Source organism: Leptidea sinapis, chromosome 2 (genome assembly GCF_905404315.1).
Source record: "Leptidea sinapis chromosome 2, ilLepSina1.1, whole genome shotgun sequence".
Taxonomy (NCBI): Eukaryota; Metazoa; Arthropoda; class Insecta; order Lepidoptera; family Pieridae; genus Leptidea; species Leptidea sinapis.
In genome coordinates this window covers 13,769,042-13,795,308 of record NC_066266.1, presented here as the reverse complement: position 1 = coordinate 13,795,308, position 26,267 = coordinate 13,769,042, and the positions used below count along the sequence as shown (strand labels likewise).

Below are 26,267 nucleotides of genomic sequence, written 5' to 3'. Positions count from 1 at the left end.
ACTCAATGTATTCTACAAAGAAATCTAAATCAGAATATAATAGAAATGTTTTAAGTGCTCATTCCTTGCAGGATGTATTCGCCCATATATACGTATAACCCGCTTCGCTGGGCGAATTTTAAAAGGAAGGAACGTTGGAATTCACAATTACACATCGAATGGTGGTAGTTTCATGTCAATACGATCTGTGGTTTAACCGTGATTGAGACTCAAACAAAGACCTTTTTAACTACATATAGATAGATGTTTGAAATCAGTAAGTTTGAGTTAAGGATGAGAAATTGAGAAATAAATGAGAACCAAAAACACCGACATAGCCCAGATTTGCGTAACTGAGGTGGCAGTGGGCAAGGCACATAGCTCGACGGACAGATCGCCGTTGGAGCAGTAAAGTCTTCGAATGGCGACCACGTACCGGAAGAAGTAGTGTTGTTAAGTCCCCCACAAGATGGACCGACGATCTGGTCAAGATCGCCGGAATACGTTGGATGAGGACAACGCAGGACCGATCATCGAGGTGATCTTTAGGGGAGGCCTTTGTCCAGCAGTTGACGTCTACCGGCTGAAATGACGATGATAAATTGTTCCCTTAACAATAACCCATCATTACCACAGCGAAATAACTCGATACGTGAATGCAGTTTAGTGTTACAGTTTCCAATATTTTCTATTCATACAGTAATAACTCTAGTTGTTTTTTTTTTTAATTTTGATTGAGCACCTTTTTCTGAATTGTTACTCTTTGGAACTGAGGTATTGATACATCTTTAATGGTAAAAGAAGACAAACGGCCATACGGGTCACCTGTTGTTAAGTGATCACCGCTACGCACTTTCTATGATGATTCTAAGATACGGGACTCGAACCCGCCACCTCTCGTGTTCCGTGCGTGAAGCCACAATCTGAGAGTTGAACAAGACACACAAGACTTGCCGACGATACGTCACTTTAACGGTTGGATCAGTGGAAGAGCGCTCGCACGGAACGCGAGAGGTCGCGTGTTTGAGCCCGCATCGTTCATAAATTTTGTTTTCAAATTAAATTTGTGTTCCTGTACGTTGATTCGAAGTTCCAATAGCTTGGCAACGCTCCGGTGATTCCTCTGGTGTTACACAAGTGAATGGGTGACCCATATACATATAAAAAGACGGTTTATTAACCGTATTAATAATGAGATAAAAAGTCCACAAGACAAACGTATATCTAAAGTCTTTGTAATTATTATTCGTATTCAATGTTTGTTTATAAATCAACTGTGATTAATTTCCACAGACGCTCAAATGCCTTTGTGCCTAATTCAAACACTTTCCCCGGAAGTTTCACTTTATGACGCGTATTGATTAGCATCACTTTAAACTCATTAGTGAGGGTATTGTTATTGTTTTATGTCATTTCTACCATTAGATTATGGGTACAACAACGGCGCCTATTTCTGCTGTGAAGCAGTAATCTGTTAGCATTATTGTGTTTCAATCCGTAGCCGTAGCTAGTGAATCTACTGGCCAAATGAGACTTGACACCTTATGTCTCAAGGTGACGAGCGCAGTTGTAGTGATCGGCACTGAATTGTAATGGGCAGCGCGTATCAATTACCAACGTCTGCCCGTCACAACCCTTATTTACATACAAAAAAAAATATTTATCATAAAGTACTCTTCCCTGTTAGCAGCTGGTGTTTTAATTAAATTAGAGAAGTAGAGAAAAGCTTAATAGTAAATTGTTTTAGGTTTTTTTATGGAACGGGAGGAAAAAGGAGCCTACTTACTTTCCCTCCACAGTTGTTCAAGGAACTCCCACGTACATCTAAGCTGTCGAATGAATTTCCTTGTGCGGTGTTTCCGGGACGAAACAACATAAGCGTACACCTTCCTTAAAGGCCGGCAGCGCCTCTGTGATTCCTCTGGTGTTGCAATACAACGGCGTTGTTGATCATTTAACATCAGGTGACCTGTACGCTCGTTTGACCTCCGCTTCCATAAAAAAAAACTATCACAGATTGGTACGCAAAAAAACGCAAGAAAAAGAGGTATGACCAATTAAAAGATTCTTACATTACATAATTAAGACAGTGAGAAAGAGATGGGAACAATAAGTAACCAGTGATGAAGGTATTTATTTATTTATTCATTATAATACACTATTGATCTTAACTTATAACTATAGTTTGAAGTGTAACATAATTAAAAAAACAAGAGAATTTGGGCGGCGGTGATTACTTAACATGCGACCCGTACGCTCGTTTGTCCGCTCTTCCATAAAAAGATACCATTAACACTTATCCGTTTAGTATTACAAAATCTTAACTTTATATTTTCACCATATTTTACTTACATACAACCTTGCCTTGGCCAAGCGGATGCCACATCGGATAATATTTTGTAACATGAAGCCATTTACTTCATTTATGGCATCGCCCGTTCGCGAAGGTTGAAAGCCTGTTCTTAAAAATCTAATAAATTTTATATTATGCACACATTTGAACTTTATAAATGTCATAAAAAAGCCATCAATTAGATATTGTCGGTTTGATTCAAATAAAAACAAAATTACATAATACTTATAGATGTTAAAATTAAATACAGTCCTTGTGAAATTTCAATTATAAAGATTTGTGGAACTAACATCTCCTATATATATATCATTTTATATGATAAGAAAACTGGGAAAAAATTCGTTAATATAATAATAATACTTACTTCATAATTGTCCAGTGGTTAGCGGCCATTTAATATACGTTCACAAAAATCGTCACCTTTTTGCTCTTAATAGTGATTTTCATTATTATAACACTAGAAATAAGGGATTGCTTGTAACTAATTCTAACAGGCTTCATAAGATACATAATAATAGCTTTAAGGGTAAATGTATACACTTCTACAATAAAGTCCCAGCCACTGTTCAGGCATTATCTATAAATAAATTTAAATGTTTTATAAAAAATGGTTCTGTCGTAAATCCTATTACTCCACTGCGGAATATCTAAATAATCGGACAGCCTGGGAGTAGATTGTGATTATTTTATAGCGATAGAAATGACTGTACAATATTGTATATTTTTATTGAAGGAGCGCAAAAAAAGAATGCTGGGAGAGTTTCTTGCGCCGCTTCTTCTCTCTCAGAGCGCCAATTGTTTCCGAAGAGGTATTAGTATCTAGTAGTTATTAGAAATGACATCAAAAAGAATTCTAAAGGAATCAATTTTGAGAAAATAAATGCCTTTTATGCCTTTATGCCTAGTGACCTAGATGTCCCAGGTTCAAATCCCAGGTGGTCTAAATTTACATATTATGATGAGTATTGATGTTTGGTACCGAATCATGTATACTTATATATTTTTATGTATGTTTCAGTATTTATAGTGCATATATTTTATTGGACCATTCTTGTATCGTATAGGATATAGTTCATCATCAGTACATTTATGAAAATTTCACATACGTTCACAAAAATCGTCACCTTTTTGCTCTAAATAGTGATTTTCATTATTATAACACTAGAAATAAGCGCCGCCTATCCAGCACTAACGTAACTCTGTCATGTACTCCTTGATACCATATTTGCCCATGCAAACGGTTCTCGAGTTGAGGCTATGCCTACTTTGAGACAAGATAATTCGTACAAAAGTGTGTCGATATAATAAAAAAAATGTGTGTGTACTTAATTATGATCGCCAGAAGTTATTTTTCTTTGGCGTAATAAAACAAAAATCCTTAAAAAAAATTTCATAGCACTATTTTACGTTTGTTGAAAATGTTATTGTGTTGAATAATTTAGTTCAATAACGTTTATTTTAAGTATCATTAAATTATTTTAAGCCAATTAGAAAAATGTTTTTTTTTTATATTTTACAACTTATACATACTGAAATTTATTTAGTTCTCGTCCATTAGTTGTGGTTCAGTAGAGATATTATTATGAGTTAAAACCTTATGGTAGGTGAAGTATGATACAAATGATAGACCATTTTCTCCAGTTAACGCCAGTGTGTCGAATTTGAGTGACGGCGTTTTTGTTAAGAAAGTAAGGGACGAGACGAGCCGCACGTTCAGGTGATGGTGATTGATACGCCCATTACAATGCAGTGCCGCTCAGGATTCTTGAAAAACCCAAAAATTCTGGGCGGCACTTCAATTGTGCTCGTCACCTTGAGACATAAGATGTTAAGTCTCATTTGCCCAGTATTTTCTCTAGCTACGGCGTCCTTCAGAACGATACACAGTAATGTTTACACATTACTGCTTCGTAAATATTCACTATGACAAATTTTACCCTGACTAAAAAGACGTATAAGTTCAAAAAAAATACATATTTTTGGAACAGCTTAAAGGAACCGGTTAATTTAAGTTTAACATATTTAAAATCAATCCGTCTGGTATATTTATTACCAATAACTGCCAGCGGCTATACTCAAGGATATCTAATTATTCTCGCATTCATAGAATCCCACGGCTGTTAAATATGAATACAAAATGCTGTTTGTATCGTGCCCCAGACCCTACTAGTGACATAGATAGCTACAGTGTACACAAGGCCTTATTACTTGATATAATGTTATTGACTCTACGTGCTATGAAAATTAACTTAGTTTTCCGTTAGCCGACAAGTAATTTTTAAAGTTATACTTCTTTTGACGCGTTGGGGAAATAAGATCAGAACGATATCTTACGAAGTGCGCTCACACCGTCACGTAAATTCGACACCTTGACGTTAGTTAGTCAACTAGACCATTAGTATTATACTTGAGTTACTTTATTTAAATTCAAATTCAAAAAAAACTTTATTCACTGTAAATCTTTTAAAGTTATTTACTGCAAGTCAGGATGAAATACAAAAGTTACAATAACATTCAAATGAGTATAACAACATTCAGTAACAGTAAATTTAGAACTCTAGTCTCAAATATCTTTATAATTAAAAAAAAATCACTTTAAAAGCTTCCTGTATGTAAACTTATATGTCTACTGAACCACATAGAATATATATATATATATATATATATATATATATATAAACTAACCATAGAATATAACCACAATGGATGTTTATATGTATGTTTAAGTAAGTAAATTGTATATTATATATATCGTTGTCTTGTACACATAGATGTCTCGTACCCTATACCTAGTTTGGGGCAATATAATTTTGTGTAAAAGTGTGTCAATATAAAAATATACTCATTGCGTATTAATCTTGTCAATTGAGGTTAAATTTGTTATATGTTTAGAGTTTTACCACTTACTATACATCGGTTTACGCGTTTCGTAACAATTAAGACATTTGGCAAACTTTAGCTAAACTCTGCGCGACACATGATAATATTTCAAAATGTCTCGAAATATAGCCGATTTGTTAACGAGTGACGAAAGATTCGTCGCTAACTCGAAACGTATAAGTTTTGTAAATGTTTAACACTTTAGTTGACACATGCTTAGTTTTGTTTCATCTTTATTTATTCGCTATTGTGACAACATTACTAGCATTTATAAATTACCTCATTACATACATTTTACGCTTTTATGTTATGGCGTAATATCTTTAGCGTTGATTCTCGTAAGTTTTGTTTGTGTACACGCAGAACGCAAACGGCATAGAGTCATAGCCTAAACTCATGATAGGATTTGGTATGGCTGAGTTGTGTGAGGCTCCAGATTGCAGCTCTGGTTCCCCAGAGGGGGAGTTGGGTTCAAACCCCACCCTTAAAAAAGTTTTTTTGATGTGAAAACTTCTTTAGCGACGTTTAACACTTTTCTTGGGATGGGTATAAAATGTTAAACTCGCGACAGGACACGTGACCTGATCGAGAATTCGTAAGACAGTCGTTGAAATTATGGATGCAAGTAGATTTTTCTAAGAGATCAACTTTTTAATATAAAATAATTGTTATAGTTCTGAAGTGGTAAATTTTTTAATTAATAAAAATTGAAATGTTTGCTTTATTGCCACATAAATGCTTGTATTATTATGCTGATAAATAAAGCAATTCATGCGTAATTATTCTCTAGCCATTCCAAAATTCTGCCGGCACTACCGGAGTACAACCCGTCATTTTTATTTATTTAAATTATTGAGCTGATATTGATATCATTACAAAAAAAAAAAAAAATTCACTTGCATTGTGGTTTCATAAAACCATACCATTTTTTATTTATTCCGAATCATGAAACCCGTTTCCCTGTTTCATGAAAGTTTTAGGACCACGATCACGAGTTAGAGGCACTTTTACACAAAAACCCAGCAGCTATTTTGGTCAACAGATCATCCTAACTATTCAACGCGGAAATGCTGCCACTTGTCTTGGTACGCTTCCATGTAATGATTGTATTAACTAAATGTGATCATAGTATTGTAAATATAGTAATAAGATTTGTTTTGTTTGAATAAATATTTTTTAGTTTCAATATGACATTGATTATACCAGTGCTGTTAATTATTATTAACCTGTACTTACTTTGAATGTCAATGTTCGTTAAATAAAAGGTCACTTTCTATTCTGTTTAATTCACTTGCTTCAATGAGTAACCGTTGTATTTCTCTGTAATAATATACACTTATGGTTAACCAGTGATCACATATGTTACAATTGTGTTACACTAATTCCACTTGAACAATTGTGTTACGGTATCTAATATGCAGTAAAATACGCCGACATATCGAATAGGGAATTATTAGCTAACATAATGTTAACACGAGGAATATATGTTCCAAGTAGTAGTAGTGCCTACTATTCGGTTTTTTTTTAATGAAAATAAGGGACGAGACTATATAACTACTAACTATATAAATAAAAACTATATACTATCAAATTCTAATATTTATATTCAAGATAGGATATTACACGTAAAAATCTACCACCCATTCGAAATAATGTGCCTCAGACCTGAGAAGAACGGGCTCAAGAAACTCAACGGTCTGATTAGAAAGTTTTTTTTTTAATGAAAATAAGGGACAAGACGAGAAGGACGTTCAGCTGATGGTAATTGATACGCCCCACCCATTACAATGCACTGCCACTCAGGATTCTTTGAAAACCCAAATATTTCTGAGCGGCACTACAACTTGAGACATAAGATCTCATTTGCCCAGTAATTTCACTAGCTACGGCGCCCTTCAGACCGAAACACAGTTAAGTCGAGTTAGTATGTCTTTTTTTGGGCAATGTATGCTTTCCACTATGATTCCAGAAAATTTACAAAATCAAATAATGTGAAATGAAATTTAAAAAAAAAATGTGTGGTAAAGGTTATTATAACATGAATGATTTTCTTTATACCACAGACTGTGAATTGAGCGAACACCCTCAGGCTAAATTTTTATTGTACGATATTAGATTGTCATCCATATTTTATATAAAAAAAAGCCATCTGAGTTTCTTGCGCCCGTTCTTCGCAGGTCTTAGGCACACTATTTTGAATGAGTGGTCGATTTTGACGTTCAATAAGTGATTTTAAATCCGATTTTGAATTAAAATATTTGAGTTTGAATTATAACGATTAACACACACAGCATTCAAATATATTAAGATTATATAGATCTCTGGTAGCTAGCTACATGGCATTTACTTCGGTGTGTTGATATCGTTAAATTATTTATATATTTTTAATTTATTTGAGAATTAATAAGTTAATATTAGTTTAAATTATGCTTTTGCAGTGAAAATTGCACACTAAGTTGAGCTGTTACGTTCGTCTGTGTTACGCTCTTTTGGATAGAGTCTGCTCGAGTCGACCAGAATTAACCAGGGTAATTTATACATAATAATGATTATTTAGAATAAATTAGTAGTACTTGTATTTCGTATTATTAATCTCGCCTTCATGATCTTTTGACATCATTTCTGTCATGTGGGCAAATATTATATTTTCGTACTACAACTTCAACTAAATATTGTTAATTCCATGTCAATTCTTTTGATTGATTTTCTAAATTTAGGGTATTTTCCTCTCATAATTTTCAACACACCCATTATTTCTGACTTTAATTTGTTTTTTTATACATCTGTGTTTATAACCAAGAGCCATAAGCAACTTCCTAAAGACAAAATAATAATTAATTCTTCTAAAAACGTATTTTTGGCACTGTAATTTGACACATTTTGGAGTAAAAATACATTAAGTATTAAGTTGGCTCTTAGAATGTTCGTAACACGGTAATTTTAATTCAACAGATTATGTTAATGCTTTGTAACACTTACGGTGTATTTCATGTTGTTTAAAATTAACATAAAACATCAGTTTCATAACAATAAGCACTAAATGATCTTTCGAACGTAAATTTTCACAACAGAATCATTCAACTTGTCGGAAGTAAGTACCAACTACAGCAATATTATCATGTAAAATACCATTATTTGTAGAACTGTCGGTTACGTTATTCATGTAGCGTGCATAACCTGAGATGTTAATGAATAATTCATTCGTAATTACCTTCTGAATGCCTTTATGATTCTGTTAGAATTTCTCTCTCTGAAAACTTTCCCCTTAAATGTGATAGTTTTATATTCAATTGATAATGTAGCTCTCTACAAACTCGCGGCAATCGATTTTATAATTATTATCATCTAGAAATTATAGTGATTTAAACAACAAGTTCAAGGCTTTTAAAAAAACGGAGATTTTTGAAGTTATACTTCTTTAGGCACGTTATGAAAAAATTATGAAAGAGAAATTTTTAAGATGTACTGTAACACTAAGTAATAGGGTGAAGTTGGATCCTAAAATTTTCTGCGACATTCGTTATATATTTTTTGGTTTCTTCGTCAATTATTAGGATAGGCAAAAGGTTCAAGTCCATACAGGCGTATTCGTTATTTAATAATTACTTTTCAAAGCCATCTTTGCAAGATTTTTACAAGATTGTTCTTTCTACAAACGTGGAATAGCAAGAGGAATAAATAATTTTAAATATTTATGCTTTGTTACGCCAAAGAAGTATAACTTCTTGCGTGCATACATAAGTACACACACACACTTTTTTTTAGCAAAAACCATGATGAGCAAATATGCACTAACTTTACATTTCATTTTTAAAATGTTCATATTTTATTGTGAGTGTAGATTTACGTGATTATGGCATATAATGCATGATTGGTGAGAGACTAACAATACTCGAGGATGTGATATTTGGCAATCAAATATGAAGTAAAAAATTGCATTTAAAAAAAATAGTTAAAAAAGAACTAAAACACACGCTCTAGTAGAAAAACAAACTAAAAAAACATGTGCGTTTCGACCGACAATAGTGATAACTTAAACTAATCTAAGTTGAACTATTTAATATTGAAATTGTTAAACTTGAGAAAAGCTTATGTTATTACTATGTATATTAATATGATCATGAAATGACATAAAGTATTTGTATATAAGGAAAGGTTATTTATTAATAAAATATTTTATTGATTACAAAATAAATTTTATTCTTAGTTACGATTATTGAAGATGTACATTAGAAATTTATGTATGTACATTATAAGTATCATTATTTAATCCCATAAAAGTAACAATTGGCTTATATTAGCTATAATATGCAAAATTTTTTTACATTGTATGTCATATAAATATCTTGCAAAGACGTCTTTGACAATTAATTATTTAATATAAACGAATATGGCGAATATTATGGAATATTAGGCTGTTTCTTGGCCTAATAATGGACGACAAAACTAAAAAAAAAATAACGAATGTCGTAAATGTCTGAAAATTTCTGCAAACTTTTATTTATTACTTATTACAAAAGTAGTAATATATAAACAAATACACTTGGATATTAACAAATAAATTTACTGAGCAATTTGAACCATTTTTTAAACCATTTGAGCGCCATTACTTTATAACGGTTACAATAGTTTCAATTGTTTTTTTTCCTGACGGAAGTATCGCGTTACGTAAGAAAGCGGCTTATCCTTCCATAAGAAGTTATCACTTTCAAAAAGGAGAAAGTATATTCCATAAGTATTAATCAGGAATAGTTTCGATTAACAAAAAATAAATGTATTTTATTGTAAAAAAGGAAGGGGCGCTTAATGTCAATGGCTGTAAATATTTTATTAACAGATATTGAGTTATTATAAAAATATATTAATATTCGCCTTTTTTTTCAATTCTTTACATCATTTCCTTTATAATGACGTAAAATTTAATTATAAAAACATATAGTTGCAATTTATATCAGAAAATTAATTATACTAAAGGTAATTACAGATAATTGCTGCTATTTTTTTACAGGCATGTGGCTAATACATTGCATACTCCCTCAACGTTCATTTGTAATTAGTTTTATCAAAAAAACAGATACCTACAGAATCGGGGAGTGGGATCTTAGTCTATAAATCTGCCGCGCGTAATAACACAAATTCCGAATATTTCACTTACTTTGTATATTCACTTCCAAAGGCTTTTGAGAAATTCAGTAAGATCGTAACAAGTTTTTGGACCTAATCGGGTCAGATGTGTTTTATAACTTTGAACCAAATTAATGCATTTGAAAGCCTACCTTATTAGTTAATAGTCTTATGCAATTTGAATTTATGTTAAAAATATGTAGATTCAAATGTGGAAATTTGAAAAGCAGATGTATTTATTATGTCGTTAACTTGGAAGAGATCCATAAATTTATTCTAAGTTATAATAATTTTATATTTGCGATAAAATCGAATAACGCAACGAAACCTTCAGAAACACACAAGTTGGGAAAACCAGTACTCAATAGAAAGTAACTGATTGGTCAATGCGACCACGATACGTTAACTGGCGCGCAAAATATTGAATTCTGTTTTTGTAGGACTATGAAATTAAATAAATATCCAAATTTCTAACTTTGTAACTAATTGCGCTTGCGGCGGCGTCGTCTGCCGGGTCGTCACCTTCCCTCAAATATGTGCGAAGGGAACGATGGCTGGTGCGTACGTCAACTCGTAAACGGGTACTGCTTGTGGTGCCAGGTAGACCTGTTATAGTAAATAAATCATTGTATTAATTGGATGCACTTACTAATTACGACAGTAATCACGACCATCGTGTTCACGAAGCATCCTTACACAAAACAATGAATTCAAGCACTAAAGCATCCAATATACGTTAATTTATATTTATACAGTTTATTCTTTGTAACTTTTGGTTTTTAAATCGCTTTTAACACAATTCATATATTGGATGCAGCACCTTACAAACTAATTTGTTTTGTATATAACAGCCATTGTAAAATATTCACTAATAGAGATCCTTGTATGTTCTTCTCACGAGCTCTACTTTTTCTGAACATTTGGTAGAATCTGTAATTTAAAAGAAATCTTTATAGTGGCGACTCAAAAGCGCTCAGTTTAAGCCTAATTGAATAAAGTTTATTTGACTTACAATATATTTAAATTGAATATTGTTACTTTAAATAAGTAAGTTTGTGTAACTGACACCTGATGTTAAGTGATCACCGCCGCCCACTTGTTCTTGCAACACCAGAGGTACCAACAAGAGCGTTGCTGGCCCTATAAAAAAGTGTACGCGCTTCTTTTAAAGGTTCTTACCCATGTCGTATCGTCCAGGAAGCACTGCACAAGGAAGCTCATTCCACAGCTTGGCTATACATGGAAGATAGTTTCTTGAAAACCGCACTGTGGAGGAATGTCCCTACATGGTAGGGATGATATCGTAATTTGTGGCGTGTCGTAAGTAAGAATTTGGCAGGAATCAGCTCTTCGGAACACTCCCTATAATAGATGCGGTAGAAGACAACTATTATACAATAAGGATATGCAATTTAAGAGATAATTCCGCAGCAAAATACCGGTGCATTTGTAATGTATTTTGGGATCAACATGTAAGTGCAGTCTCAATGAGATCGACATGAGGAGATTAGGGCATATTGCAATGCGCTAGGCCTTAGATAGCTTTGTGATAATTTTGTCTCTTTTGGGGGCAGTGATCTTTGACATTTATTACGTTTTCCACAATTACGTTTGCTACAATTATATTAAATAAACTTTTAAAACCTAAGGTATGTTAATTCAAAAAACTAAGTTATTCTCTGTTAAATATAAATTGTAAAAAATAACTACAACATCATATCTAGCAATGCAATTATAATAATGTGTATAAATTATTTATTTCCATGACACACATTTAGTAAAAAAAGAACGATTTTATTCTTATTAATAGAAAATACAATTAAATTTAACTTCCCAGCTTATGTATCTTCTTAAGATATGAATATAATGATAATAAAAAAAGCCTTTTTACTTCATATCCTTAATATAACATATATTCAATACAGATCGAAAAAAAAATTTAATGTGTCGTAAAAAATAAATTAACATCTAAGGCCTATTATAATATGAAAGATTATTTGAATGATAAAGATAGTTGGAATTAATGTTTTAAATTTTGTTAATGAATATTGTTATACAGATTTCAATGCTATTGTAACTTTTGTACTTCATCCTGACTTGCACTATATAACTTATAAAGTTTTACAGTGAATAAAGATTATATTGAGTTTGACTTTGATCAATACATATATATCTTAGTTATTTTTGTATATGAACCCCTCCTCGGGTTAAGGGCCTCCACCAACTTATTCTACGCGTGTCTATCTTGCCAATAATTTGCCTGTCTTTACCGGCTATTTCTATTATTTCATCATCTCGCCTTCTTTTCTGTTTGTCATTTAGATTTTAGTTTGATCAATTTAGCGTGAAGTTATGTTTGTATCTACTGTTAATACGTAGTGAATTCTTAAGTTGCAAGAGCTGTGTAATATCAAATTGTATGTTCATACAGCGTGACTCTTAGTAAACGTATAGCTTGTGTTCTGCACTCAAGATTACTTTCATCTGTGGTTCTGAAGCTGTCATTTGTAAATGAGCTGTATCGCTTACACATTCAGATTTTAATGTGCTATTTCTGTTTAATACTTGTGCAATAATTTAATATATATATATTCAAATAGCTGACCCGACAGACGTTGTTCTGTGCATGATAAATAAAATACTGTTTTTTTATGAATATGTCAATAATATTTCATAACACCAAGAATTATTTCGTAAAATATATTATGCACCCTGTTATAATAAAAATTGTTTTACAGTAGAACTGTCAAACCGTGCGTCACTAATTTCTCTCATAGAAAATATGTCCATACAAAACAATTATTGAAAATAAAAATAATTATGGGTCCAAAATCGAAATCAAAACTATCCTATCTCTCAAGTTGGACCAAACTGCACTCCATGAAGTAATCCCCATTTAAATCATTTCATTAGTTTAGGAGTCTATCGCGGACAAACAACGTGACGCATAATTTATATATATATATATATATTAAGATTATATTGTATATTTGCTTTGTCTATTATTATGTAATTTTTAAAGTTTCTTATTATAAGATAGGTATACTTTAAAGCCAGATAAATATTGTTTTTGTTGTCAGTTTTAGTTCTATTTCATTCATTATTAACATTAAATAAAATTACAGAGCAGACGGTAATCACTGGGTGGCTCTGCGAAGAGTTTTCTAGTAAGCCATCCAGAGGAATTGAATACATTAAAGGTGCCTCTTTGTTTCTGTTTTTGAGACTGACACTGTAAAACTATATTAGGCATGAAAATCAATATATGTTATTGTATTAAATAATAAAGAAATTAAATGAAATTCTTAAGTTTCAACCTTGTTATTATACTTAGTCGTAATGCGAATTTTAGTGCATAAACAGGGTTTATAGGGTTACAAAAATATCTACGTATAAAAAACCGACTTCAAAAACAAAAAACGTATAAAATAAGTTAATGAGGATTTAATTTAATACACCTCTTAGGCAAACTTAATACTTTTGCTTAATATTAATAAAATACTATACTACTAATTATTTGTATGCCGCATATTGATAGGTTTTAAGCCGGTGGCAAGCCTTAAAGAAAGTAAAACGTTATTATAAACAGCTTACTTACTGTAATAAGGAAGCTATCCCGGTCAAAGTTACGCTTGGCGAGTGGAGGTACCTGCTATTACGTTTGGCTTGACACCGACTTCAAAGCTATCAATATGCAGCACTTAACTTGTGTTAACAGAATAAAGGCTATGAATCGTACCGTTTAATAAGTTAGTGAAGCTAGCGCGTTGAAGTCACCTTCATAGGCCTAATTATATCATTTTCAAATGACATATAAAATATATAACAAATTAAAGAAATATATTATGCTTCTTTGATTAATAATTCTTCCCTAGTTCTGCGCAGGGAACAAATTGTATAATGTTATATTAAATAGGCTAAGTTCTTATATGTATAATTTAAAACATGGACTGGGAGTTTGTATCAGTTCTTCTATTATGTCAAAGCCCCTTTTCGAACTGATGTAGCTTCATGACGTTGACCAAGTATAGTTGGAATATGTTATGTTATTGTCACTCCCAATGGTAAATTAATATATTTTCCTATTATCGTGCGCAAAGTTCGATTTTGTAGTATTAGATTTTGAAAGTACCACTTTCCCACACGTTGACAAGAACGTGCGGGAATGTGAATGTGCGGGAATGAAAATAATTATAGTGGTCGAACTTTGCGCAACTTAATAGGAAAAATAGTATACGATACTTGTGCACACGTATTTCATCCTGCATTCGCTTCCCTCGTGCGGGAACGACCTACTTTGCGCACTTGTATCGTAATGTACTATTCCGTTTTAATATTCTGTAAAAGTCTGTGCAAATAAGACAGTCTATTATCTACAAATGAGTTACCAGTTTATTTCAAATGAGCCACATTAACATGATATAATCTTCGCATTTAATAATAGTAATAAAAAATACGAGACGTTTCTCACAATAATTTAAAATGCTGCAAACAAACATAAATTAACCATTATAAATTCTATGGCGTGTTAAATCATGTAAAAACTAAAGATGTAAATGGCAGATTTACGGTAATGTCTTGTTATATAATTAAAACAAGTTGTGAAAGGCTCCACGAACAATTGGCTATAAAGTGCGTTTCACACTAAACAAGTAATATTAACAACTTAGCAAATACCGCTAGAGTAAACAATAGAACTTTCCAACTTTAACCATATTGTATAACAGTGTGTATATTATAAACTTACTTAGGCACTACTTAAATACTTAATACGTATTACTTTTTTTTCGCGAATTGTTCAAATTCAAATACTATTTTTCAAAATAGGACATGTTATCACATATTGAAAGTCAAAAACTATCATCCAATCGAAAAAATAATAAAAATAAGAACAGGCGCAAGAAACTCAGCGAGCTTTTTTTTTCATAAAAAATATGGTTAAAGTGTTATATCCTTAGATCATTTATACGTCTAGATAGACTATGACAGCTGTGAAAAGGTCGAAATAAATAGACTTAAGAACTAACCTCTAAGAAATGACATCAAAAAGAATTCTAAAGGAATTAATTTAATAATTTTAACAGTTCTCCTTAGTGCACCACAGGTGCTACTAATTAATTTATAAACAATAACAAAATATGTGTCCAAGACCAATATGCGCAAAATATGAAAAAATGCTGCACAAACAAAATAGTATCTAAAAAAGGTTTCAAGTTATCAAATCCCATTTTGCCAAGTTTCCATAATCTACATATACGTTATGACTTATATAGCTTTTAGAAGCTTTTTCTGCCTTCCTTTGGGTTAAGAAGATCTGCATTGCGATATGTGTCCAAATAAAACGTCATTGTATGTGTCGAAATAAGGATACCTAAATGTCGTAATTTTGTTCTCTTTTTTCCATTCACTAAAATAAATTCCATATTTAAATAAATATGTGAATATGTATACTCAATGTAACTACATTTTTGTATAATTATATAACTTCACAGATTCAAAGTAAATTATATGATTCATAAAAAATAGATCTGTGATAGTGTGTTTCAATTTTAAGTGTGTTGTTTAAAGTTGTCTTATAAAATAACGGGTTGCGCTCCGGGAAAACCACTTCTGCCGGCACAGAAGTGAAAACTTTAACATTAACTACGTGCACTTTTGAATATTTGAATTGGTTATGGAATCATTTCGCACGAATTGCTTAATTTATCAGTATATATATTCATTTATTGCGCTATCGTACCCAAAAATGACAATGTATATTACATAAAAAAATTTACACTTCACAACATTTTTACATTGAAAAGTTTATCTCTCAAAAAATTAACATTCATCCATAATTTTAACGACTGTCTTACGAATTTTCAATCAGGTCACGTGTCCTGACGCTAGTTTAACATTCTATACCCATCATAAGAAAAGTTGTCAACACCGTTAAAGAAGTTTTCACTTCAATATTTTTTGTAGTCGCAGGCGATTTTAATTGTGGTAGGCTACTTTGAAAATGCGTACGTAAATAAAATCACAAACAAACAGACCCATGGACATGAAGTATTTTTTTGATTTCGGTATTGTTTTTAATATACTAATAACGTAATAGTAATAAAAAAAAATGCACAGTTTTTACTTTGATACGCTTTTATTATATTATATGTTGAAGGTACTTTAAAATGATCTTCATAAAAAAAGTACAAGCGATAATGGAGATATAATATTACTTAACCCGTCTCATTATCTGTGTGTTACAATATTGTTTTTGCACTTCGGTTCCATACAATACTTGTAAGAAGGTTTTTTTTAACTTCTTCCCTAATTTGTAAACAAACACGAGACACAACCAGTCATGAAAATCTCGTCAATCTCAGCATCTGGTTTTTGGTCCCATACTGTTCACAAAACATACGAGTATATTTAAAAATTATTATTATTACTACAAAATTGTTTCTTGTGTAAGCGAATATGAACCGTTGCTATTCAATAGAGTGTGCAATTATAACTAAATATCCTGTCACCTCTGTCACTCATTTCATTCATCATAACAGTGATGGATGTACGATGGTTATCGGTGATATTGACTCGCTAATACCTTATAGATTGACTCGATACTCGTGCATACTGCTCTGTGCCGATACCTTACATATTATATTGACGTATATTAATAAAAGTGTATTTTTATAATTAAACTAGCTTTTACCTGCAACTTCGTGCGCGTGGTATAATTACTTTGGGTAGCATTTTTTGTAAATCTGTTCTTCTGTCCTGGCACCGCTCTTCTGCGAAAAAGCGGATATCCCTTATTATTGTGGACAGTCTCATTAATAGTATTTCTCTGGGAACTTTAATCGCTTATTTCATTCCCACGTAGGTCAAAGTTTCAAAAATGCTCGAACAAATGTTTATAAATTACTTCTTATTTAGTACCTAAATATAGTGTTTCATAAACTTATCTCCGAAACTACCAGTGGGGGGCTCTTTTGCACAGGATGCTGGCTGGATTATGGGTACCACAACGGCGCCTTTTTCTGCCGTGAAGCAGTAATGTGTAGGCATTACTGTGTTTCTGTCTGAAGGGCGCCGTAGCTAGTTTAATTACTGGTCATTGAATTCGGAGTTAGGCGTGAAACCGTGACGTTGTTTGGACTTGAGTACGAATTTTCATCCCCTATTCTATCCCTACAGGTCCTACACTGGTCGAAATTTTGAAAACGTTAGTAAAATATTTATTTATTTCTTATCAAGTGCCTAAATACAAAGTTTTATGATAATTATTATGTAAGATACAAATTTGTATTTGTTATGCATCAACACAACCATTTTCACAATATATAAATTTCTAACTAATTAACATAACTTTCCGGTGTTAAAATCACATGAAAGGCTTTTGTATAGATCGGAAAATTTCTCTTCACAACCGCTGTTTTTCGTTCAACAATAGACGAAGAGAGTGGGTGAAACCAGTAGTATGCCACGACACATATTGAACAATATTTTATGTTCTATTAATTATTGAAAGTATTCACACGACTTACAAATACATTATGTGGCTTTTAATAGATAGAAAGTCAACAGGTATTAATCAATAGATAATATAAAACAAGGTTCTCCGCCGCGTCTGTCTGTTTGTTTGCGATAAACTCAAAAACTACTGCACTAATTTTTATGCTGTTTTCACCAATGGATACCGTGACCGCTTTCGTTACGCATTCACCAGTTTACTCCCCAAATAAAGAAAACACCGTTCGCGCAACGCTAGCGTACGTTCGTAACGCTCTCGTCACGTATTCACCAGCTTTCTGTCCAAGTCAATAAATCACCATATTATTCCCCAATCATGCGTGCAGTATGAATATTTACTTAAACAAAACGAGTGTGCCTTTAGACCACCCGACTAAAGAAAGAAAAAAGTATATATTTATAAAATTGTTCAAGAACGAAATCTAATTACGACATATTCAAGAACGAACGGTGAAGTACGCGTAACACTAGCGTTCGCTCGTAACGCTCTCATCATACATTCACCAGTTACTCCTTAAGTTAAGAAATCACCGTTCGCGTAACGATAGCGATCGTTCGTAACGCTCTCATCATACATCCACCAGTTACTACCTAAGTTAAGAAATCACCGTTCGCGTAACGATAGCGTTCGCTCGTAAGGCTCTCGTCATACATTCAGCATTGAAGCGTGCGTAAAGAAGTTTCTCTTCAAAAATTCCATAAGGGGTTCATCGTTATTTAAACTTCTACATCAAAATATTCATGCTGAAATTGTCCAGCTGATAACTGATACCTGAAGGTTACATAAAACTAGAGCAATTTATTATTGTAAGTGTATTATTTAATGATTGGGCAACAATAGGTATCCACAAAAGTCGTAAACGCTTATATAACCTTTATTATGAAAATAAGAAACATTTTGAAATATTGGCAAATTTCTATAAAAAAGTTTTTATTATTATCTACAGAACAACGTCTGTCGGGTCAGTTAGATCTTTATAAATAAAACTATAGACAAGCTACAATACATGTCTATCGAAATTTACGAACTAAGTAAGTGTTGAAATCAATCGATAGGATGCATCGTTGTTGCGTGTTACAGATGACTTGCACAATATCGATGTAAAGGCATTCATTATTTTATTTTATTGGTTTAAAGTTCACTAAACTTTGATCGAATTATTAGCCTTAAATATCGAAGATAGGCTATATGAAGATTTATTAGTTTTTGGCCATTCTTTCGATTGGCATTATAAAAGTAGGGGTGATTTTTTTTACATTTCAGTCGGTTCGATTCCCAGACGAGGCAAGTAATTTTTAGAATATCTTTGAATGCAGAAGTACTAACTTTTAAAAATAACATAAAGTCTTCTTTCAGTAAAATAGCCTTTCCTCGATATTTAAGGTACTTTCCCTTCATGTCCCATAACTTTGGGACAGCCTGTATAGTTTTGTTCCTCTACTACCAGAATAATCAATATATTATAAGTTCGAAAATATCAAATTCTTTTCATACATTACTATATTAGCTTCATTTGCTGCCAATAAATATTAAAAGTTCAGTACCTACTTCACCAGGCCAAATCGGCTGGTGCTGCACCATGTATTGGCACAAATAGTGTTCAAGTTCAAGTTCAAGTTTTTATTCGTAAATACTATTACACGTCATACTATAATTATATCATACTTAACATAATAATTCAATTATTAATTTATAAATTCATTATATGAGTAAAACGAGCGCTCAATGAGCCACCTTTTGAGTTTATATTTAAAAGTGTTACAATTTGACACGCTTGTGATATAGTCCGGGAGTTTATTATAAACCCGAGGGCTCATAGCATGTATTGTGCGGGAAGCTTTTTCCAGGCTATGTGGGACTGTATTTAGGCGATTAGCGTGTCGCAGCTGGTACTGGCTGGTGTCGCCTCTTTTTTTAGTGTTTGGCCCTTATTATTTCTAATGCTGTATTTATTGTTTGTTCCAAATAAAGATAATATACTTTACTTGTGGTTTAGTTAATTTATTCTTTGATTAACTCACTGAACAGAAATTACAAAAAAAAAAAACGGATGGCGACAACTTTTGTCTCTCGCTTATTAGAGACAAATATCAATGCCTAGCAAAAGATATTGTTTTATTCTGGACTTCTTCACACATACGCGTGGAAGGAAATGAACAAGCTGATTATCTTGCTAAATCTATTGTGAATAGTAATCAGATACATACTGCTTTGAACATTCCCATACCACACACAGATGCACTGTTTCATTTTAAAGGTACATTCTTGCAAGAGTTTCAGAATTATTGGCTACAAGTTGTTCAAACAAAGGGCAAATGGTTTGTTGAAAAGAAAAAATACTTACACAGAAAATTTTACACCACAATTTGTCGGTTACGTCTGGGACATTCACGTAGTGGTGCTCATTTATTTAGGATCGGTGTTTTAGATTCTCCAACTTGTCAATTCTGTAATTTATCCATCCAAACTCTTGATCACATTTTCTTTGACTGTCCCCAATATAATCTTCAAAGATTTACATTGATAGACTACCTCTTGGATATGTATAAGAATGCTGAAAACATCCCGCGCTCACTTCAGCAGTTATTGAAAACGTATGACTGCTTCGTGCCGCTTTACAAATTTATAGTTTCAACGGTAGGCGAAATTTGAAAATACGGCTTGGCTTTTGACACAATCCTTTACACAGACTTAAAACATATTCGTCCATAAATTAATATTGAACTTGGGTTTATAATGTAAATTTTAATATATAAATGTAAATATTTTATTTGTAGTTATACCTTAAATCAGTTCCATATTATCTTATAATTATATTAAACTAATATTCATCATTATTACTTATAATTCATGTATAATATATTTCTTATAACGTATATGAGATTTATATTTTAGTATTATATCATAAAAGTTTATTATTAAACCCCGGGCTAAGCTTGATCTTCATTGGAACAAAAATATTATCAATGAAAGACTTGGCTTCGTCCTTTCATGCGAACCTATATGTATACGAAGAAAATAAAACATGAAGAACACGAAATACTACTATGAAATTGTACTATTTATGTTTGAAGATGAAGATGATATAAAGACTTAGCTTGACTTTGAACAAGCTGTGTAACGTGAAGAATAGAAAAATAAAAATGAAGACTTGGCTGTATGGGCTTTTGACCCCTTTGCCTGCCCAGATGGACGAACAGAACCAAAAAAAAATGTCTCTCGCTACGCGACCATAGACTATAGAGTAACTTATTAATGATCGAGACCGGAGACAATATGTCGCATTTCGCATATTAGCCCGGCTGGTTGTAACTAGTAATCACTAATTGTAATTGAGTATAATATTGAAAAATGAATGTCTACAGTGAAGTGGTCGATGTCACATCCGATGGAGAAGAAGAACAAAAGCAATCAATAGCACGGGCGAATGAACCAGGTATTATTTAAAAAATACGATAGCGAAGACCAAATAATCAATAAAAATATTATTTATTATACACGCTTTTCCTGCCTGCAACTTTGTTTTGTTTGAATAGACTCCATTAAAGAATAGAGGAAACATGTATAATATAGACAAAATATTCTAAGAACAGTTGTTATAGAAGCTATTACTTTAAAAATAATTATAATAAATAAAATGTTATAATTACATGCATTAAAATTATCACCCGGTTAAACCTATAGAATTCTTTGAACTTAATATCTAAGCTATGATTACTGTTTTATCACACTCACAGCCACCACTAGAATGCTATAATACAAGAAGAACCTATGAAAAGTCAGTAACTATACACTAGGTTTACTAACTTTTCTTAATACTTAATAGAATTGGTTTCAGAGAGAATAAATAAAGTGTACTGATCTGTCTTTCTTCCTAATAGTTCTTTCTTTTTCAAACAGAATCTACATTTGCCCAACTTAAAGGACGGCAACACATCCCTTGACCCCTGCTGTTGTGGATGTCCATGGGAGGTTGCTTCACCTCTTCCCATTATTTTGCCCATTTGCCTGTCTTAACTAAAAAAATTCCTCTTTTTTATTTCCTTGTATTGCAGTTTTGTTGTGTTCTGAGTATTTGTTGTTTGATGATTCAACCAATGGCAATTCTGGTATTTTTTTCTTTGCACCCCATATTCTGGGAATAGTGTTGAAGTTAAATTGATTAATGATTTGAACAACAAAGTTATTATATATAGCCATATTTTAGTCTATTTAGTTGTGGTCTACTCTCTCCACTCACTTCCTAGTTATTATTGTGGTTTTGTTTTTGAATGATAATTGAGTTATTTTTCTGAACCATGTGTATGACACACTGCCCATTGCTATTTCTTAACCCCACCCCATGCTTTTCTATAAGTATAGGATTCTTCTCCTTCCTTTTGTGTCTCTATTACCATTATTAATTATATCTTACTATATTATGTTCATTCTGTCTAAGATATTAAATGTTATTCCAGAAAAGCCAATTATGTCTCTATTTAGAAGACTAATAGAGAATGATAAAACTCTACTTACAAATTTGCAAATCTTACAAATACTAAAAATTGAATTTAATGTCAATTTTAAAAATCTACAGTTACTTGAAATTGACATTTACTTATCAGTTATGAAGAGATTCCTCAAAGACTGGCCTGAATGGGACGCATTTGACCAAGCCATAAATCAATACAAAAAAGAGAATAATCAGAATGCCATAGAAATGATGTTGAAATCAAAATATGAGGAATTTAAGTCATATTTGCAATCAATTGTCGATACAACCAGGCCAATCGCAAAGAAGGCTGCAGAGGATGTCGTAAATATAGCAAATTTAAATTTAAAAGATAACAAGGAAAAGCATAGTGATGTTACGCTAGTGATTGAAGCGAACAGGTCTCAGTTCAATAATCTCATTCTCAGGCACCCAAAGAAAGGCATGTTATTCAATGGCAACAAACAGGAGAAAACTATAAAATCATATATATTGCCATTAGACGCAATTCTTAATTGGTGGAATGTACAGATACAAGTAAGGGTGAAAGTAAAACATGATATAATTTTATATTACTCTAGAGAAACCAAACATAAACTGAAGCATACATTAGTGAATAAAGTATTAGGTGTGCAATCACCCTCTCCAAAAGAATCTAGCTTACAATTACAGATAAAGTATGACGGAAGACACAAAACCACGGTAAATACAAGTGTAGTGACAAATAACTTAAAAAAAATAGCCTCCATGTTAGGACAACCTGATGCCGGTGAAAGTAGGTGTATAATTGATTTTATAGTGAAAGAGATTGGTTTTGAAGAAAAACTTGATGTACCTGCATACTACAGGCGGACCCTAAGTACATATGCCTACAAAAGATATTTGTACGTAGATAATGCGGACAGTGATGCAGTTGACAAGAAGTATGATGTTCAACTGGAAGAGATAATAACACCTACTTTTGAAATGTTTGTCGGTGACTGTGACTTGGAAGGAATGACAACATGTGAAGTAAATGTGAAATGTATGATGTGTGATGTAACATTTACAGGGATGAATATTGTTCAATTGTTGAATGATCACTTTCAAGAGCATGCATCAGAAAAACCTTGGACCTGTTTGAAATGTGGTATTGAGTTGCCAATGATTGAATTGGCTGATTCCTGGTGGTGCCACAGATGCCCTCCTTATTAATTAGTTTAGTTTTAAATTTTGTACTTTAAAAATCATATGAATTTTTTTTCTCTTTGTTTTTGCGTTATTTACATTGGATATGATGAGGTAAATTAGAAAAATTGCGAAGAAACTCATTGGCTCATTGGAATTCTTTTGAATTTCAAAAATTAAGAACTTATATACCTACAGTATTTAAAAAAATGTATCATTGCATAATGTCTTCAGTATATTTCAATAAAGATATTAATAAGATTTGTAAGACAATTTTATTGGTTAGTTTTGCTAGGGAATTTCCTGTCTGTGTTTTTCTTGTCTGTTTTTTTATGAAATAGAAGGACAAACGAGCCACCTGGTGTTAAGTGATCACAGCTGCCCACATTATCTTGCAACACTAGAGGAATCACAGGAGTGTTGCCGGCCTTTAAGGAGGGTGGACGCGCTTTTTTTGAAGGTACCCATGTTGTATCGTCCCGGAAACACCGCACAAGGAAGCTCATTCCACAGCTTTGTAGTATGTTCCACCGCTCTGTGGAGGACCGCCACATTATTACTGTGATGACTGAGAACTAATAAAGATGGTTAATAAATAATCTATTTAACACCTATATACTACCAATAGTTGATTGATCTGATTTACTTTAGTAGATTTGTGTTATTATTTGTTGGTAATGAGTTAAAACCACAGAATAAAAAAATAGTAGTACAGAAGTTCAACACTGTTTAAAGAAATACTACTTTTGCTGCTCCCTTTTTAGATCCATCAGCACTCGGATCATAGCTGCAGTGTATTACATTGATTTGATTTCACATACTACAATTTAATATTAATGTTGACAGAAGAAAGTTTTAGGTACTTATGTACTTACCTATTCAGGTAAAGTGTAATGTTTTTTTGAAGTAATGCTTCTTTGCGCGCATGAGGGTAAAAATTAAACGTATGAAATGCAATAATAATAATATTAGTGACCCGATAATGTGAGACGTTTTGCTCCAAGAAGAGGGAGAGAGAGAGTGAGAAAGGGAGAGTCAGAAAGGGAGATCGAGATAAATAAACGCTATTGGTTGATGTATTCGTTAGTAGTTAAATATTAGAATTTTAGATAACAAGTCTGTTGCATAATGTCTTATACTACAGTAAGCAAAGGTCTTTTTTATGTATTTCCTTTTTTTATGAATATAAGGAACTAGACTAGCAGGACGTTCAGCTGATGGTAATTGATACGCCCTGCCCATGCAGCAGAATGCAGTGCCGCTCAGGATTCTTATAAAACCCAAAAATTCGGAGCGGCACTACAATTGCGCTCGTCACCTTGAGACGTAAGTTGTTAAGTCTCATTTGCCTAGTAATTTCACTAGCTACGGTGCCTTTCAGACCGAAACATTTTTATTTGTATGTATACAATGAGTTAAATTTGTAAATCATCCCATGCTAAGCAGTTGTTCAGAGTAAGTAATATATTTTTGTTAATAATTAACGTTTTTAAAGTTTATTTATAATATTTTGTGTTTATTCGTCTGGAAATTTTAATATTTACAAATAAGCATTTTAATGTACTACTTGTCAATTGAGTATTTAATATACAATTTTTCATAAATAAATAAAATCAATCTTAAAGTTATAACAAAAAAAATAATAATAATTTATATTATTGAAATAAAAAATGATTTAGAGAATAGATTAGTATAAAAATTAGAATGCCAAGAAGTTTCACTTCAGACATATTGTGTACTTTGTACGCACGCTACACGGACGAGTAAAAAAAAGGACTCCGCGCCGTGATATTAGCAAGTGAAGCACCATTATGCTAGTGTGTGTGAGGTTACGGGGATACTAGTTACACAATTTTTTCTCCCTTAAATAATCTAATATGGCCAAAAATACTTATATAGTATCGTTTTTACACTTTATCACAACGCACGACGGCATAAGAATATTTTATTGAGACGCAAAATGATCTGTCACAGACGATGACAATTCTCATAACGGCCGCCTGTCGGCTTGTAGTAGTGTAAGTGTGTTCATGGGGCTATGTATTTACATGTTAATTGGCTTATTTTGGTGCTACACTGCTATGTAAGGTGACACGGAGTCCTTATTTTTTTACTAGTCCGTGGCACGCTATAGGCCTAGCGATACTCTGTAAGAAAAAAACGATTCACTCGATTGTATGAAACGTGCAATCATTGATAGATCGACGGATGACGGTTATAATCTTGTAAAAAACGGAGATACCCGAAATTTTTACAAGATAAAAGCCGTTAAACGTTATAAGCAACTTTTCGCTTTCAAACTTAGCCGGATTATACTTCGTCGCCTGTAATTACTATTTCAAAATTATCTCAAATCACTACACGTTTCATACTAAACTAAATTTCAAATTTTTACTAAGCAGTCCCGCCTCTACGTAGTATTTACATCATCTTTGCACGCAATTTTTATTTTGTTTATCTAAAACCTACTCTTTAGTTTACATTAAACTCTACTTTGTCAATAGGTAATATTTTTTTTAACTCTGAACATAGACAAGGAAGATAGTGGAAGGCTTTTATTAGACTATAGTTTGGGCTTAAACTCAATTTCGATTTCAATGCAGTCATGTAAATAAAGAAAATAAAAAAAGCAGTATGGCTGGAATACGCGGATATCCGTCGCTGTGAGTAGTTGACAACCGATCAAATGAATGCCTCGAGGTTCCCGCGCGTGTTTTTATTCATACAGCGCCGAGTGACACGCCTGTTTGAATCGTGAAGATGTTGGAAAGTGGAGTGCG

The 26,267-nt window shown here is 32.5% G+C and overlaps 2 protein-coding genes across 7 annotated transcripts in view; both read left to right on the top strand.

Moving 5' to 3' along the window:
* LOC126976923 (uncharacterized) overlaps positions 1 to 26,267 on the top strand; it is a 77,439-nt gene that overhangs the window by 17,272 nt on the left and 33,900 nt on the right. The window lies entirely within an intron of this gene.
* LOC126977151 (uncharacterized) overlaps positions 1 to 26,267 on the top strand; it is a 102,331-nt gene that overhangs the window by 72,810 nt on the left and 3,254 nt on the right. Inside the window, exons 1-2 of one of the 5 annotated variants that reach the window (XM_050825891.1) lie at positions 21,125 to 21,285; positions 22,307 to 23,155. The exons of 1 other annotated variant lie outside the window; for it this stretch is intronic. In XM_050825891.1, coding sequence (XP_050681848.1) covers positions 21,201 to 21,285; positions 22,307 to 23,155 — 934 coding nt within the window. In that variant the 5' untranslated portion in view covers positions 21,125 to 21,200. Of the gene's footprint in view, positions 1 to 21,124; positions 21,286 to 22,306; positions 23,156 to 24,308; positions 24,371 to 26,267 lie in introns of those variants that run through there. 3 more of the 5 variants (XM_050825863.1, XM_050825898.1, XM_050825850.1) reach the window with 3 other exon arrangements.